The sequence below is a fragment of the Corvus cornix genome, chromosome 6 (genome assembly GCF_000738735.6).
Source record: "Corvus cornix cornix isolate S_Up_H32 chromosome 6, ASM73873v5, whole genome shotgun sequence".
Classification (NCBI taxonomy): domain Eukaryota; kingdom Metazoa; phylum Chordata; class Aves; order Passeriformes; family Corvidae; genus Corvus; species Corvus cornix.
Window position 1 is genome coordinate 19591502 of NC_046336.1, and position 18160 is coordinate 19609661.

The 18160-nt window shown below is 44.4% G+C and overlaps 1 protein-coding gene across 4 annotated transcripts in view; it reads right to left on the reverse strand.

Moving 5' to 3' along the window:
- The window catches only part of GBF1 (golgi brefeldin A resistant guanine nucleotide exchange factor 1), a 106572-nt gene that overhangs the window by 2875 nt on the left and 85537 nt on the right, over positions 1 to 18160 (reverse strand). For 2 of the 4 annotated variants that reach the window (XM_039553648.1, XM_039553645.1), the window contains 19 exons: positions 17018 to 17220; positions 16482 to 16605; positions 16058 to 16183; positions 15386 to 15468; positions 12929 to 13165; positions 11920 to 12013; positions 9158 to 9334; positions 8594 to 8658; positions 8373 to 8496; positions 7724 to 7795; positions 6738 to 6832; positions 6155 to 6308; positions 5715 to 5937; positions 4355 to 4518; positions 3795 to 4041; positions 3211 to 3398; positions 2121 to 2271; positions 1643 to 1773; positions 542 to 643 (listed from right to left, as the gene is read on the reverse strand). In XM_039553648.1, the coding sequence (XP_039409582.1) occupies positions 542 to 643; positions 1643 to 1773; positions 2121 to 2271; positions 3211 to 3398; positions 3795 to 4041; positions 4355 to 4518; positions 5715 to 5937; positions 6155 to 6308; positions 6738 to 6832; positions 7724 to 7795; positions 8373 to 8496; positions 8594 to 8658; positions 9158 to 9334; positions 11920 to 12013; positions 12929 to 13165; positions 15386 to 15468; positions 16058 to 16183; positions 16482 to 16605; positions 17018 to 17220 (2760 nt within the window). Of the gene's footprint in view, positions 1 to 541; positions 644 to 1642; positions 1774 to 2120; positions 2272 to 3198; positions 3399 to 3794; positions 4042 to 4354; positions 4519 to 5714; positions 5938 to 6154; positions 6309 to 6737; positions 6833 to 7723; positions 7796 to 8372; positions 8497 to 8593; positions 8659 to 9157; positions 9335 to 11919; positions 12014 to 12928; positions 13166 to 15385; positions 15469 to 16057; positions 16184 to 16481; positions 16606 to 17017; positions 17221 to 18160 lie in introns of all 4 variants that reach the window. The other 2 variants (XM_039553647.1, XM_039553644.1) reach the window with 1 other exon arrangement.

An 18160-nucleotide genomic window follows, 5' to 3' on the forward strand; every position in this document is an offset into this window, starting at 1 on the left:
TGTAGGGGCTGCTGCTCACTGACAAGCCAGTCTTACAAATCTGGATTCCCCTCCTTGTGGCAGGCTGGGAGCATGCACAGGACTGGCCTGAGGATGCCACAGGCCTCCCCTCTTCTGAGCTGCATATGTGATGGAGTGGATCTTGTCTCCTTTGTGGAAGGCCTCTGCAGTCTGCATCACCATGTCTTCCAGCCCTTCCAGACCTCTGCCTCAGGTCAGGACTATCAGCTTGTGACATGCATCATTTCACCCCAAGAATAGACTGTCTTCAACTAATGTTGAGTGAAATACTTCTCTATCATAAAGCCACAAACTCCTTCCTGACAACTTTTCCAAGGACTAGAATCACAGAGACAGTTCTGGAAAGAAGGCATGTTCCAGCAGCAGAAGCTAGTGGAGAAGCCCAGCACTGAAGACAGTCAAACTAGCACCCTGACACCTGTCCAGATCACAGATGCTGAGAAGCAAACACAGCAAATGGTTTGGTTTTCTTGAGGAACATGGTTTCCCCTGAGCTTTCAGGCAGCAGACGTGTGCTCACCTTGGAGAGTAGTGTTGAGGCTCTCATCCTAGTTTCTTCCATCCCCCCAACATCAGCTGGGCTGATGTTCTCGAGTAGCTTGGTTAGCAGAGGGAACAGCACCTGTTGGATCAGACACATGGATATTTTAGAGCTGAAAAATGACTGATGAGATTGCACAGACAGCCTTACAGAAAGGCATTGGCTTTTGGGACTGGTGGCTTCTAGGCAGAGGACATGACAGAAGCAACAGGACCAGCACATAAGTGGATTCACTGTAATACTCCAGGAGGCCCTGTCAGAAGCTTCAGTGTCTTAGGTTACAATGTAAGATGTAACCAAAAGTATGTATTCTATCACCAGCTGTTAAAACCAGGTGGAGCAGTGTTCTTTATCTCTTCCATGAGATACCTCTGATAACTCCCTCCGGAGGGATCTCTTCTGTTAATGGGCCATCCAGCCTCACTTCGTGACTCATAAAATAACATCATCCCATTGTGAGATGCTCCACCCAGGGGGAGGAACCAAGCATTCTTACCTGGACATAATCTGAGGTTTGGAACACCACAGTCAGCCCTTACCTACTGGATTCCCAGAGGACAAGAGCTACGTAAACACCACTGGACCTTCAGGTGAAGACCAGACCCTTCTACAGGATCACCGCTTCGACAGAACCGTATCTATCACTTCACAGAGGACTGCAGCCACCATTTAGTTGGACTGCTACCACCACCCTGACTGACAGGGTGTCAGGTCATATCCTGTCTGGTTAAGCCAGTGTTTCTGTATTATGGCCTTGTTATATATACTAGTACAGAACTGTTATTCCAATTTCTCATATCTTTGCCTGAAAGCCCCTTAATTTCAAAATTATAATAATTTGGTGGGAAGGGGGTTACATTTTCCATTCCAAGGGAGGCTCTTGCCTTCCTTAGCAGACACCTGTCTTTCAAACGAGACACTAAGCAGAGAGGAACTTTTCACAGGACCAGAGTAGGGAACATCTTGTCTGTTGCAGTGAACAAGCTGCTCAAGAATAGACTGCTGAAGCAGGACAACACTCCTGCACACAATGCACACAATGCTGCCCTGATCACATGCCCATCCCAGCCAGGCAGTTACCTTGTTAAAGCAGGACTCCCATTCCAGGGCATCCAGGGACTGCAGGTCATGTACCAGGAGGGCCCGCTGCAAGTAAGTGAGTGCTTGCATCCGTATCTGCCGTCGGGCATCACAGCACAGCCAGGCAATACCTGCAAGAGAGGGATTTAGGGCGAAGCCCACAGGGAGAATGTCACATCCCTACTTCCCCAGTCTAGAGTAAAAATCCTAATGAAGATCAAAAACTCTCTGTGAAAAAAAATAATTATACTTGTTCCAGGCCATGGACTAGCAGTCTACTACCAGATCCAGAAACATGTTGGCAGCTAACTCATCCTGAAGATGTTTTTCCAAATCTGATCCAAGTTCTCTTTCAATTACAACAGACCCTAAAAACAACCTATGCCTGCTTTCTGCAGCTAGTTCTTGGCTCCTCAACATTCCTGCCATTACTTTGGAAGTGTCTCTGCTCACTCTCATTGCCAGGGGATGGCTTTACCCTGTAGCAAAGGACACCAGCAGTTGGACCACAGTGTTCGGGAATCCGCTGTGATTTTCCTGGCCGCTGTCTCCAGGTGTTGCTGCTCCTCTGCCCAGGAGCTGTAGATGCCGGCTGCTCGTGTGTGCAAGGTGTGCATGAGGTCCAGGAGCTGCAAGTACACGGCACAGTAAGAAACACACAGGACTTCAAATTTTGAAGCAACTCTGACCTCTGCTGTTCTCCAAACACAGCTAAAAGGCTCAAGCTACTCGAGCCTGCTTTCTGTATGTACACAACCACACACAGTTATAGAGATGGTGTCAGGCCCTGCTGTCTGTGCCCTCCTTGAAGTGCCAGGTATCTTTAACAAGATTTATGTCAGTTCAGTAGCCCCGTCAGTCTCATCTTTGAGGAACACCATTCCAGTCCTCTCTAAAGGAAGAACGGGCTCTTTCCTGGCACAGAGCATTGACTCTCAGGCAAAGGGATAAACCCAGTGATTCAGCTATGCTGTCCAGAACAACTCTGAAACATTTTTTTTCTTAACATGTGAAGCACATGCAAAGTTCCCTTGCCTGTATAGGCACATGACAGCACTCTAGTCGGTTTACTACTGAACTGAGACCCAACACCCTGGCAGTCAGCAGGCCTGTGCCTTCACACCTTTGAAGTAGCAGCTGGAGAGAAATGACTCCATTAGCCCAGTCCTCTGTATTTGAAATTCCAGTGCCTCAGCCAACAGGGCTTTCCCCATTCCTCAAGCTCAGATGCCCTGTCAGACTCCTTGCTAATCCTACATGAACCTCATGCCTCCAAATGACCTTAATCCATTTTACCTACTATAGTGCCTCACAGCTTCAGACCTCCTTGCTTTTCAGAGGACCTCTGTCACCATTGCTATTCTGCTTTTGCCGGTACAAATTGCAGCCTTCCTCTTTCACTGCAGAACCACATACTGCCACCACAGCCACCCTCTGCCACCCAGTGCCCACTCATCCAGGATGCAGCCTACCCTTGCCCCATAAAGAATTCCAGTGATTACCTAGCAAGGCCCTAAGAATGGGAAAGGAGAGGAGGAAATCCTTGCTATACTTACGTCCTGACTAACCTGTAAAGACACAGTGTGGTAGCTGGCAGGGATGCTCTCATCCTCGTCCTCATCACTGTGTGTGTGCGCCTGGTGCTGGCTCAAGACCCGGGATCGCCGTGTGGAGCTGTCTTTTGGCTTTTTTTTTAACCGACTGGATTTACTGTCATACCTGTGGCTCTTTCCCCTCTTCTCCTGGGACTTGTAGCCTAGGAAGTAAAAGGCAACAACATTCCATATACAATAGTCCACTACAAAATTTTCTGCTTTTCTACATACAGAGCAGCCACTTTTTGATATCCCCAGCAGAGGGCCCTGGTCCTCTGAAATGACCACTATCTGCTTGTAGGGGACCCAGTGCCCCTCAGGAACAACTTTCAGCAAGAGCTGATACTGCTGTCTCCACATCAACTCCAGACCTCCCCTCCATCATAGGGAGGGGGATAAGAATAAGGTCCCTGCTGCTAGCAGAAGACAGGACACTCCTCTCCTGGTAGACCATTTTCTTTGGGCTGGGGACTCATTCCCTGACAGTATACTTCACACTGCTTGCTGACTGGCCACCTCAAGCCAAATCCTGGTTGTCAAGTGAAGGGCCATCTTACCCCCATTCAAGCTGGCCTCCACGAAGATACGTATTGTTTTGACACAGAGCTCAAAGTTCTCAGGTGTAACATGGGCAGCATCTCGCACGATGAAGGACAGGGACTCGACACATTTCATGAGAGACTTTGTGTCGTGTGGGCCCAAATCCAGCCCCACAGTCAGGCTGTACTGATTGACGAGAGGTGATGGACCCAGCCTGCTAAGCCCAGCAGTGGATCTGGAGTTGTCGATGTCATCTTTCCCCACCTGCAGGGCACAGCAAGTGGGTAAGCAGGAGAGGGTAGCACAACAAGCAGCCATCTCATGCACACACTGAAAGGGCCTTTCTTCAGAAGCCAACAGGTAATGTTTCTGTATGGTCCATTTCCCTTTCTTCCTCATTGGCCTCAAAGCTTTCTCCTTTCCATCTGTGTCTCTCCCCATCCTCCCTTTATATTATCAGCTCATCTTAGCTCTCTTTTCTATTGTCTTACTCTTTCTCTCACTACCACACCCTGTGCTCACAACCATGGTAGGAGTAGTCTTCTTTGGGCACCAGAAGCCCAAAGTGACTACTCACCACTAGCCAGCCACTGTTCATGACGTCCACATCTGTGATGGAGCGATGCATCTTGCCTGGCTTCCCATGGTCTGTGTACACCTCAGAGTCAGAGGTGTAGCCACGGTCCAGGCTCATGTCACTTGGATGATAGGAAGAGGACACCTCGCTGTCTGATTGAGCACCTTCAAGACAAAAGGCGTGGGGTTTAGATCAAAGCCAAATCAGGAACTTGCAAGAGCAGCTGTGGATAAGGGAGAAGCAATCCAGATTAGTCAGATCAACATCAACCAGGGACCACAAGTGGTTACTAGTATGTTCCACACCTGTCAGATCTACCTGCCCTGACATTTAGGATAACCTTAAATTTCTCATGTCCCAAGACAGAAGTCTTTGCAAGGGACAAATTTAAGTTACTGATATAATGTTATTTAGAAGTAAAAACTCATTCTCTCCATTGTTCAACACCATCTAGAAACTCATCAACAGACAGACTTGCTGTGAACAGAGTGCAGCGAACATTTTCTTAAGGAGGTAGAAAACTAATGTTTTGATGTGCAAGGTGCCAAGTCAAGCAGTTTGCTCTATCAGCAAAGAGAAGACAGCTCAGAGGGCAAAGTCCTGAAGTGTTTTTAAAAATCATGCTTCTCCCATCTGTCTACACAAAGCATCAGGACCTATCAAAGAAGTTCTAGAAAAGCAAAGAGAAACAAAGCCTTCTGGAGGACTCCCTTCTTGCTCTCTACTTCAGAGATCTGAACACATCAGCCTCAAATATATTGACAGCTGGCTAAAGCAAAACTGAACAATTTGCTGAAAAGACCACCTTTCTAACACAGTCAAGAGAAGTGAGGAATAGTGTGTTGGTCTTGTGGGAATGGTTCAGGGACTATTAATACAAATAGATCTAGTAATATAATTTTAAAGAAAACTCATTTTATGAGAACCTTAAAATGGGGACAGAAAGGAGTCAGTCCCACAAAAGAAGCAAGTATGACAGGAACAGCAGCTGGGTTTACATTTACGTGCCCAGATAAAAGATTATGGCGCCCAAGGCACCAAACCACAACCAGCAGAAAATGCTCCTTGGGTAGAGCAAAGACCTCCTACAGCTGCCAGAACCAGTATCAGTTTTCTTCCCACTGCCCCCCAGGGACTAGCACCTGGATTGCTGCTCACTGAGAAGGAGGAGGTGGCAGAATAGAGACAGGAACAGACCATGAGGAGTGAACAGCAGGTGCTGGTCTTTAATCTTGCTAATGTAGTTTAATATCAGCTTTGTTTTCTTGCAGTCCCCTTTGCTAATTGAAAAGCTTGAGGAAGCAGCTGCTTATCTGGCAGGCAGGCATCAGATTTCCTAGCAAAAGCTGGCCTGTCTTACCTGTGTCGTTATCTGCCCTTGCTGTAACCTGCAGGGCTGCGGGCGGCTTCACCCCAGACCCGATGCACTCCAGGAGGGTGAAGAGCGTGTACCAGTCATCCCCAGAGTGAATGTTGGCAGCATTGGTCTTCAGGAGCTCATGGAGGCCGTAGGCAACCTCGTGGCTAACTCTGGACAGCACATTTGGCTTCATCATAAGTAAAATACGTAATGAGAGGAGAACCTGGCCAGAGAAGGAGACAAGAATAACAGACCCTATTACTTACACTCCATTCTCCAGCAACGTACTCCTACATTTATTTAGAGCTACTTACAACTGCTGTTTGTTACCACCTGCAGCACCAGGCAGGTTAATATGGGTCTATCCAACAGCAACTGGTTTCCTGTGTCACCGGGTATAGCCACAAAACCCCAGTAACTGCCGTTCAAAAATCCCTTACCTGTGCACTGATCTCATCTCGACGCAGCAGTCGAATGGCCAGTCTGAGCAGCCCCACCACTGCCCTCTCCACCAAGAAGCAGAACTCCATTGCATGGACACAGAGGTGATAAAGGTGGTCTCGGACAGTTTGCCAGACACAGGTCACACGGTCCCTAGCCACAACAAGGAGGAGGGAAAGGGTAGGATGAAAGGATGTGAGACAAGCAGGATCCAGCTACCTCTCCCACCAACTCCAGACCCATTATTTCTTAACTTCAGTGAAAAATTCCAGTTGGAAGATACAAGAACAGACACACAGAAACAACAAAACCATCAAACTTCTTACTCATTACTTGTAAAGCAATCAGGTGGGAGAATTCTCCCTCTGGAGTTTAGTTTATATTCTCCAGATTTCAGGATATCAAGCTAATAGCCTTTCTGTTTGCACATGCTAGAGTGGAATTGTTAAGCCCTGAAATTACAGCCACATGCTGCTTCAGCTGGCAAATCGAGGACATAAGGAACTCATTCCCTGAACCCAGGCAGCAGCTGCAGTAAAGCAGGGACATTACAGTGAATGTGCATGTATTTCAAGGTCATACCTATTCTCTAGAACAATCCGCAGAAGCATCTCCAAGCAGAAGGCTGCATCCTCTTCATCATATGTCTCCTCATCAGGAGTCACAGAGATTAGAGCCTGGAAGAGCCATGATATTTTTATGAATCACAAGCTCCCAAAAATGAGGAACCAACAGAATGCTTTGAGTCTGGCCAAAACTGTATTCCACTGCCTGGTGAGGTCATGTATAGTCTATCAAAAAGGCACTGGATCGAGGTCAAGCTAAATCTATGGGAAAAATATATCTTTTTTTATTATGCAAGATACAATATGAACTTAAAAGATGTTAAACTCTGACAAAGTCTCTCAGATGGAGAGGAATTCTGATATCTGGCAGTTTCTTGCTAATACCATGTGAAGTACAGAAAAAGCAGGCATACTTGACTACAAATACTGGAGCTATTCTTCTCAAGCCATCTATATAGAAAGGGAGAACTCCTGACATAATCGGAGTAGGAGCACAATGTTCCCCTGGAACTGAGATGACACTTTCCCAGGGAGATGAGCTTCTCTAGCCCAAAGGCTAATGAGTCCAGCCTTATTATATCTCCCACAGCAGCCAGGCACCACACTACTTAGGGACACACTGTCAAATATTTCTGTACAGCTCTTGCCTCTAGAGTGGCCTTTTAGAATGCTCTCATTAGGTACACAGCACACCTGAAATGACGAAAATCTTTAAGCTCTGACACAGAACTACAAATACTTTCAAACACTTGCCAAGAATTCTCAAGGCTTTTAGAATGCATTCCACAATTTAATGTTTTCTTCTACTGCCAGAGCAATTTGTGTCTGCCAGAACAGCAGTTACTTTTAACAGGTGAACTAATGATTAGTTTCAAATCCCAAATAGTTCCAAGACCTCCTCTGAGGACAGAGGAGCTAGGTGAGTACACAGCACATATCCACTATCATGCATAGCATACTTGTTCCACTACCATCTGGTCCCTTGCCCAATATCTCTCTCACCTTCATGAGCTCATGGAGGGATTCAAGTTGGAGAAATTTGCTTTCTGTGATCAACTTCTCAGGATCACATTGCTGCAAAAGACAGAAAAGACAACTGTGCATCCGGAGAGTGTGGAAGGCATACAAACAGATCATCCAGAAACACATCATGTTCACAGGAAAGGCACCGATAGTTGTTATTATCTGGAGGAAAACTCCTTCCAACTAGTTCACTCTTTAACATCAATTACATTTAACAGACCTGATCTGTGCTAAACAGATTTTAACAGGTAACTTCTCTGGCCACACAGTGGTCAAACCCCAGGTTCAGATTTTGTTGGCACCATATACCTTAACACTGTCTTGGAAAAGATGAATTGTTTGAGAATTCATTAATTTGTCTTTAAATACAGGACTGTGATGCCCAGGGCAGATCCCAGCCTGGTGAATCATTCCTATTTTGATGTGTTAGTACCTTTGTGCACAGCAGCACAAAAGACCATTTAGCTATCAATCCAGATACTCTCCTTTGTAGATCCTTTCAGTTCCCAAGTCTCCTGTTACCTGCAATACTGCCAAGCAGCATGCATATTTATGCCTCTGTTGCCTGTTACCCACATAGTATTGTCACCAAGAAAAAAACCAGGTTCTTCTATGGCCCATATGTTACCTTTATGCATTCCAAAGCTGCTCGCTTTGCCTCCTGTGTTTCCGTAGATGGCCCTCTCATACCAGATTGCTCTGTCCCACTGAGGGTGAGCCAACTAACAAAACTCAGTACTGTTGATTCACCACTGCAAACCAGAAGACACCAGCATCAGTAAGAAAACAATCATGTTATTTTCCAGCCTTGGTACAAAAAAGACTGCCTGGGACATCCACGCCACTCACCGGTTAGATGGTGTCTCCTCACGCTGCAGATAAATTTTGCCATTAGGATCCACAAAGTCTTCAACCTGGAACAGAGACCAGGACATGCATGTAACCAATTGTCCACTTCTTTACAGCCTTCCCCGCCAACCCCATTGTGTTTCTCTTAGTGATGAAACACTACACCAAACAGCCAAAATGTGTGCAGTCAAACCCAGCTCTTCACCCCACTATCCTGTCAGTAAAGTGCCACTCTCATCTGGTAACACCAATGTTGTGCTCTAGTACTTCATGCCTATAAGCATGTCCCTCTTCTGCACAACATTCAAAATCTGTTAAAGTAAAATAAATGCTGGAATTCCTCAAATCTAACAAGAAGTAAAATGAGAAAAAATGAAACAAGCTACAGAAGAAGCTGCACATAACTTGAACACTATACCCTTCACAGGCTTCCAAGTTCTGTACACACTTTACCAAAGCCAGGCCTTCACAAGAGAGCCCTCCTACTTTTGGAACTGGCTCTATGAAAAGCCAGCTTCCCACTCCCCTAACTCCTCAATTATCCACCAGCCAGCTAATTATTACCTCCACCATGGCCTTGGGCAGCAGCTCTGCCCGGAAAAGCTGTAGCATGGCCTCCATGATGTTTTTCCAGCCCTCTCGCAGAATGTCACCATGGCGATGGGCCAAGTGAAACACAGTCTTTGCTGCAATATGGGCCTTGGGATTACTTCCAAAAACAGTGGGCAGGTTCTCAATAGACTGCAGGAAAGAAGAGGCGGTGGCAATCAGTCAGAAAGAGATGTTTTCTTTTCAACACAAATTAGGGCAGATGCTTCAGAACTGGTTATGGGAAAGATAACAATTCTCTGTACGATGCTTGGACAACTCCTCAGCTCATATTCACTTTGCACAAAAACAAGGACAAGGTGGCTCACCTGATACAAGCTGAATCACTGAACCACCTAGATATAAGCTCCCCAAGAACGACAACACCTCAGAACATTTTGAAATTGCTTGCTGAAAAGCCACTAATTTATCCTGCTACAGGAGCTCAGCTCAGGATCAAAGCCTTCTACAAAAAGTACCACATCTCCTCTGGATGCAGGAATTACTCTGCCGTGCTGTTAGAGAAAGAAACTACGGCCAAAACCATTGCTGACTTGCAAAGTTACTCCTACCACTACCTAACAGCAAGATTCAAAGTAATTCAATCCTGACATGGAGTCTCTGCCAACAGTTGCTGGATCACAAATGCTCATAATCTGTTCAACACACTCACAGCTTTTGAAAATACAAAAAGTCATTGAAACCAACCAAGCATATGCTGCCAAAACAAGGAAAAAACCAGCAAACATGTGAGCTAGTATCAAACAGTGTAACGTGCTCCATGTTTTTGTAGTTACTTAAGGTCATTGCAATCTTCCTTTTGAGAAGGGATGGGCTTTGCCATTCTCTCGTTTACATGAGCAAAATCCATACTTACCCCCTCATCAAGAATGGAGGGGAAGACAAGGGATTGAAGGAGTCAATCTATCTCATTTCAGATCTGAAGTTCAGAAAAACTAGCTCTTGCTTCAGCCAAACTGCTGGCAAAACTGTTATCAAAATGGGTCTTTGATTTAGAAGCAAACTCCATTAGAAGTGCCAATCTGAAATCTGACAGAAATGCAACAACCAATTTCGGTTTTTTCCATTGCTGCTATGGGGAAACCACATGAATACATGTATCACTGAAGTGTCAGGGTGCAAATAGCAACATGCCTGACTCTGCACCGTGGCATGAAGCCACATCACTGAAAACCACACACACAGGTTTTGCTACTACTTACACATGAGTCAGTATGAGTCTTAACTATGGCTCATGAAGTGGGACACTAATTCTTCCTAATCAGTCAAAGCCCCTCCATGTTCCTTTCCATTTCCCATCTTTCAAAGTGGCCATGCATAGCAATTGCAGTGCATGGAGAGGATGCCTGCTTTGACTCTTTCAGTCTTCTTAAGATGGCCTCTCCTTCCTCCAGACTTAAATATTTGTTCAGTTGTCCTATTCCACTCCTGTCTCCAAGCCTTACAGGAATTTAGGACAGCAGAAAGTAATTGATGTACCTGGAATCTGACCAAAGATAAGAACTCAGCCTTCTTCAAATCCTGAAGTCCCTGATTCTGTGTCACCACCAAAAGACATGCTTACATAATTAACTCAGACCTCAGTCTGCTCCAGATTCCAGTCTCACAACTAGATGGGATGCAGCTGGCAATAGCTGGTGCATCTGAGGACTTAGTTGCTAGTCTAGTTGCTTCTGCTGTGTAAATCTGTGTCAAACTGTCTCATGGCAGACATTCCTCTGCTTGTGTTACCTACTGGTAGTCTTGAGGTCTGGTGTGCCTGGAGAGGATCAGGTACTGCATCTTTACTGTTGTCAGCTGTGGAGGAAGAGGGAATCTAAAGCAAACCCTCTGCATGGGATTTCTTTGTCTTCTAAAAAATTCACCTATCTTGGCCTTTTTACTACCATGCTTTCAGTCTTGAATCATCTTGTTTCCCTTTCCTGTATGTGTGGCAATTCTGTTTTGCTCACTGTGGGTCTTGCACTGGTTCTGAGAACAATACCGTGAGATCGTTCGGGAATTCTGACCCTTTACAAGAATTGCTGTCAGCTACTCCTTAGTACACAGCATGGTCTGCCACGCACTGTCTATCGAACACCTTGGGGAAAAACAGGCGGATGCTGTAACACACAAACAGATTTGGGCAATAAAGCTCACACTAACCACAGCACCTTCAATTAATTCTCATGGTACACCCCAAAGAAAGAGTCTTTAGGGCTTGCCAAATGTGGGGCTAACAGCTGATCTTACTACCCGACTCCACACCCCAACTGACAATTCAAAGCATTCGTTTTTCTAACCCCTTTAAGCTTATGCTGTGTATCTACACAGCTCCTACATTTTGGAAGTACAGCTCACAAAACAGTCCCCCTTGACATTGCATAAACCCTGTAATTGCGTAGTCAGTATCTGAAATGTATGAACTTGCTTGGGATCACAGGGAGATCTAAGGCTCTTCAGATCAAATAGGTGATTAACAATTCTACGTCAAGGCATTCTGCTCTGCACAAACTGACACTTGTGAGTAGAAGAAAATTTGCATATTTGAATCTGTCCTATGGAAGTCACACTTCACTACATGTTTCCCATTGCTTCCTCCAGAAAACTCTGGGTAGGGGCTGATAGATCCCTACAGATACAATGATAACTAAAATAAGCAAGTATTGCTACTTAACAGAGGAAGAGAGCTCCAGTGCACTAGAAGTCATGCTTCTTTCCCCTCCTTGCAAACTTACCTCACTGCTGAGTGCTGTAAACTTGCAGAGAGAAATTATGAGATTATCAAACACATCACTAAGGCCATAGTGAGCAGAAATCATTGCACATTTCCTGGGAAAAGAAGAAAACAGAAAATAATGTACTAAGCCAGCACAGATAAGTCTGTCCGCAGGACAGCAAATCTGAGACCCCACCCCCTCTGTTGACATTTTAGACCTTCCTCTCCACCCATTCATAATGAATGCTTATGTATAGAAATCTACTATTACTGCTCAAATAAGCTCAATCCTTATCCATAGATACTGATATTTGTCTATGCTGATGCAAGGATCACTTTAAAGAAGTGAGTCTAAACAGACAGACCACTTGCACCTGAGCATTACATCCAATCTCCTGTCCTGATGTATGAGAGTTGCTGAGATTGGTGGTAATGTTCAAATCCAGTTTCCAAGATATCATGACTAAAGCAGTGTACTGACAGAGCTTTAAAACTATGCTTAAAGCATCATTTGGTCTGATCTAAGCATGACCAAGGATCATTCCAATAGAGCTGCTCACAGATAGTAAGGTTTTTGACTACTGGTCATCTGGGAAGGAAAAAAAAAATCCCCCATTCCATCTAGGCTCAGCTATGGAGTCACACACATTACAGGTTTTGTTCATACATGGAGATTTTGCCAGCATCACTGTGCAAGAGTGACTTTTCCCCTCACTTCTAAACAGCCCAGCTGTGTCAGTAGGTCCTTTAAATGCAACCAGGTTGGAGCTTAAAAATATGTACCCTAGGACTTTGATTTATTACAACACAGCAGTCAAGCTAAACAGTGACTGGCAACCCAGAGAGGCCACGAGGGGATGAATTGATACAAATGGCAGAACACTAGAGGATCATAGGTCATAAAAAAGTGCTTTTCAATAGCTAGGAAAAGCAATATTTGATATTCACTGTGATGTCTCTCTAGGAGATAAACAGGAGCCAATAGTCACACTTTTACTCTTCTGGCTCTTTATGAAGGTAAGAGTTACCTGAAACCAGAGATAGCCTTCTGGATTATTGTTTCCTCTAAGCTCTTGTCAAAAACATAAGAAAGTGCTGCAATGGTGGGTCCCCATGTCATGGTGAAGAGGTCATGGTCATAGCTTCCAGGAGGCACATGGAGAAATATTCCCTCATCAGTGGCACCACGATGCAGCAGGACGTTCCAGATATAGTTTTCCTTCACCAGACCCGTCTGCTCTTCTGGCATCACTATCTCATCATTTCTACAAGGGAGGAAAGCAGAAAGATTGAATTTTTCATTCTGAGCCAAACCTAACATTTACACAGTGCCTTTCATTACGTGGTCCCAGAGCTAAGCAATACCTATTCTGGAATGATTTTGCCAGCTCCTGAAACATTCTGTTTTCCTAGGCCTTCCTGCTTCCCCTGCCCTTCTTAGATATCCTGAATATAAAGTCTGGTGGTTCTCAGAAGCACCCAGCAGCAACTTGTGTAAGGTCGGCATTGAAGAAGCAGGTACCTACTGCTACAAGTGCAAAGCACAACACATACTGCCATTAAATGATGGGAAATTTTGAACAGCACACTGGCAAAGCTTCAACCGCCATTCAACTCTCACCCTGTTAAGAGTGCTCTCTTTATCTCATTATTTCAGTTAAAACTAAATTGCTACATTGCTGCAGTCAACAGTAGGCAAAAGTATCTTTGCATAAGAATAATGGAAATATTCATATTATGCCAAAATAAAATTTTAGAAAGCCAGGCAGTAGAAAATTAAAACAAGAAACCAAAAGTATGATTGATTTATAACCAGGGTACCACAGCTCCTTACTCTTAACTTGGATGAAGCTATACAGTAATAAAACAATTATGATCAATCCAAGTACTGCTTGCAATCCCAGACTAAAATATATAAAGCCTAAATACATACTCTCTAGACTAGGATATTAATGCACAAGAGAAAATCCTCTGCAAATGACCAACTAAGTGAACAAGAGCCTCAAAGCCACTAAGAATAGCAGATTGCAGCCAATCTGAAAAGTAGACTTCTTTCTGCAATCAAAAATAACATACTTCAATTGCCAAAGAAGCAATTTTTATGTGCTAACAACAACTATGAAAACTGCTCCTGATTTATGCATAAGAAATAAACTCAGTTTCAGGTACTGGCATATTTTGACAAGAGCTGTTATTACTGTGATTATATAGGAAAGTAAGTTTGCAGTCAACAGTGCATTATTTCTAAAATTTCATATATGATTGAAATTAACAGAAGTTAATGGGTTTACTTGGAAAGCCTCAGGAAATGAAAATGTGCTTAAAGGTGAAATGCTAAGACCCTGAAGAGGTCATATACTACTTCATACAGACTACAGTCTTTCCCCCTCCTCCCCCCCAATAATACAAATAAAACAAAGAGTTCCTCAATCTCAACTATGACATTGGGTCAATCCATCTGAGATGGAGTAATACTGAAATGATACACCAATTATTCTAATCATAGAACATACTGGAAAAGCTGGAGTACCTGGTGATGGGGGAATAAAGGGAAATAGACTGGGATAAAGGCTGGGTAACAAAGATACGTGTATATGCTCAGTGTACTATTCAAAACATTAAGAACATCCTCAGGGGAGAGAGGCCAGTCAAAACTAGAGCTTTATTTGAAAAGTAGAGCGACATCTTGAAGAACTTCCAGATATTCAGGCATCACCCCACCTTCCTGGAGAAGGCTCAAAAGGGTGGGTCAGCCTAATCATACTGCCCTGTTTCCAGCATGAGCTACTGCCTGCCACTGCAGATGGAAATCAGCTGAGACTCAGTCACATCCTGTCTCCTCAGAGATGTAATCCTCTCAGCTTCAAATTGGCTGGGCCTGGATTTACTGATTTTTGAGCTATTATTAAAGCTTCCCACCCAAAGCTAGCTTGTGCACAAAAGGGCCTCAGCCACCAGGAACTCTCCTCAAATACTGTTCCGTGTGCCAAGAGCTTCGGGGGTAGCAGAAACTGCTGGTGAAGACAGCAGCCTCATATGAAGAGCTCAAAAGCAGAATATATTAAACGGAGACCTGGACACTGTGTCAGGGCACAAGTGCTGCCCTGGGGATGAGATTATCTCTTGAACTACATAAAGTTCTAAAAGAGTCTAAAGGCCTGGTCTGGAGAACAGAGCCTTCTTAGATACAGCATTTCACATGTGCTCGTCTTGCTCAGTCATTATTTTCCATATTCACAGAAGTAACATATTTTTTCATATTTTTTAAATTTAGTTTAAGGTCTGGATTAAACTACCATGGCAAAAATCCAGGAGTAATTGCTGTGACAGGCTTGTTTACCACAGCCCCACATGGAGTTGGAATTTGGTCTGAGGTACACAGGCACATGACTGGTGAGTCTCTCTCCATACTCTCCAGATACCTCACCGACCCAACAACTCTACTTTGCTCTCTGAATATATGGAGATGGCAGGTTGATTCTTACTTGATGGCATGATACATGTCTTCCAGTATGTCCTGTTCAAAGTCTTTGCCCCCATTCACACCTTTCAGGTTCTTCCGAAACTCCTGAAAAAAGAGACACCAACATTAATTCCTAGTATCTCCAACTTTAACTGGCTGGACTCAGTACACCGCTTGTTTTTCATGGGGCCAGAAGGAGATTTTCCTGCATTCTTCAACATGCAGACTCAAAATTCAAAGGTAAATGCCATCCTTAGTGGGAGTAGTGTGCAGTATCTCCTGCCTATACCCACAAGCAAAGAACAGAGACACAACAGGTGCTTAGCTGAGGCTGCACATCAGAATGGCAGGCCTGTACCACTGCACTGACACTCACATGCCTTCAGCCCTCTAGGAGCCCACAGCAGTACAACAATCTTCTCGATGTTACTATGTCTTAGGATACAGTTTGCTCACACAAACACAAGCCTCTTGATGAATTTGCTTCGTTTTCTGGTAAGCTCCTGTTTCTTCAGGCTGTCTCTTGCCTACAGCTCCTCTCTCAAATCGTACTCAGCTGTGGTGCTGCACACCAGCTTACTGTGTATATGAGTGAAGGCGGCCAAGGAAGAGAGACAATGCCATTGAGATAAAAAGAGGTACTACACTGTTATCAAGACCAGAGAAGACAGATGCCTACACTGGAAACACTCACCTCCAGAGTCATTGGGACATTCTGCTTGCGGACATTGTGGTTGTGCTGGTCAGTGTTCAGCATAATAACTGCATAGGCCAGGGCAAAGCAGGCATCACTATTAGCAAACGGAGACCCATTTGATTTCTGAAAGGCAAATAGATGCACAAATTAATCCCACAGGAACAGTGATATCAGTGACCAAGACAGCCATTTTCCTAACCACAGTACTGAATCATCTCTGGGACAAACAAAAATCCCAAGTTCTGGCTCAAGCTTCTAAAAAGCAGCCCAGGAATCTATTTACTACTGCCAGCTCCTGCAAAAGAACAGCTGCTGCTTGCAGGGCACAGTTATATAGGCAATTTGATCTGACATGTCCATCATGGAAAGCAGATGGACAAGAAAGAACACAGTTTTGAGCTTTCTGCCACCAAGTACACACCCTCCAATGCTCTGTGAAGGCTTCTAACAGTCTCTGAATTACAGGTGCCTCTCCTGGTAATCTAAAGGCCTCTAGATAAAGTCGTAAAGCTTCATCCAGTCTTAAACCTTGGAAGCTGAAAGTCCTGCAAAAACAATGAAATGCAGTGAGAAGCTGAAATAGGATGGGAAAGGTATGATAAACTTAATAACTGCAAACTTGTTTGCTCAGACAGTAGAGAGGAGGGTGAGAAGAAATATACCATGAACAGGCAAAAACCAGTAAAACAGAATCAACAGTCCTACAAGTGATTATATAATTATCTCTCCAGTCTTCACAGACACTGGCCCTGCTGGAAGGCACTTGAATATCATACTTGTATATATCTAAGGTGTTACCATATGCAAGACATGCACAGAATTAAGGCGTGGCAGTACAGAGAGAACCAAGTGATAGAAATCCAATGCCTCCAGGAACTACCATTCTACTGCTTTTTTTGTTACTAAACTCTTAACTTTCACTCCTTCCTGACTACAGAGATTCAGAAGGATACTCACCCAACAAAGCTTTCCAGCAAGTCTATGTTCTTACGGTCACTCACAAATTCCCCAATCATCTTTTTGTCCAGGCGAGGATTTTCCCTTAGCCACCTGGCCACTTCATTGTTGTCGATGGGGGTGGCAAGAAGGTTTTTCTCCTGAAGAAATTGTATCCCTTTCTTTGGCTTTTGGTTGAACTGCTCTGTGCCGGTTATCAGGAGCTGCAGGAGACATTCAGAAAATTACAGCTTGAAGTGCATTTCTTATTTTAGATTGTTCTTGGCATTTGAACCAAAAACAAAACAGAAGAAAGATCAGCCTCAGCATGATCAAGTTTACTGTACCGTGTAGTCCAGGAAAAAGGCTAATGAAGGACAGAAAACCTGCATTCATCACAAGGTTTCACCGTCAAATAGTACTGGACAGAGCAAGCACAAGCTGCCATCTTTGAAAAGCTTTAACGTTTAACCAAGCAATAAGCTCTGCTACTCCAAATGCCTCACCTGCTCTCATTTGTAAACAGAGGAGAAAAGCCCCAGGTGTGTGGCAAGATCAGCCCTACCCAGTTACAACAGCAGCACTGCTCTATTGTCCTCTCCCGGCCCCTTTGGCTCCAGGCTCTCATAACTACCTCATCATCAGGAGACAGGCAGCAAGAATCCTTAGCACTTATTCAGCAGGTGCAAGGAAAAAATGCTGCAAAAGCTAAAACTAAGAACCAGCAAAGATTCTCCTGGTGAGATATGGTCCCAGGAACATGATATTCCAGCCTGAATACCAGAAGGTTATCTGTAGGCTGGGAAGACCAGGTACATATTTGGTTCTGAAAGGAAGCCACTTAATCTGCCCTCCTAGGAAACTAGACTGTACTGTAGTCACAGTGTAATAAAACAACTAAGAAGGGGTTAACTGAATGTTCTTGGTGGTGTTCAGAAAAACCAAAAGCACAAACAATGGTATGAACTTTACTAAGGAACCAGAATAAATGTCAGTTCCCTGTTAGCTCCTATCACGATCAAACTGCTAGCAATGACCTAGTGAACTAAATTCGTGACCATCATGATTACTAGCTCCCCTGGGTTACTCAGTACCTCAGAAGCCACCAGCCCTCTGGTCTCTGCTTCCCCTGCCTGTGCGAACATCCTCAAAATTGCAATGAAA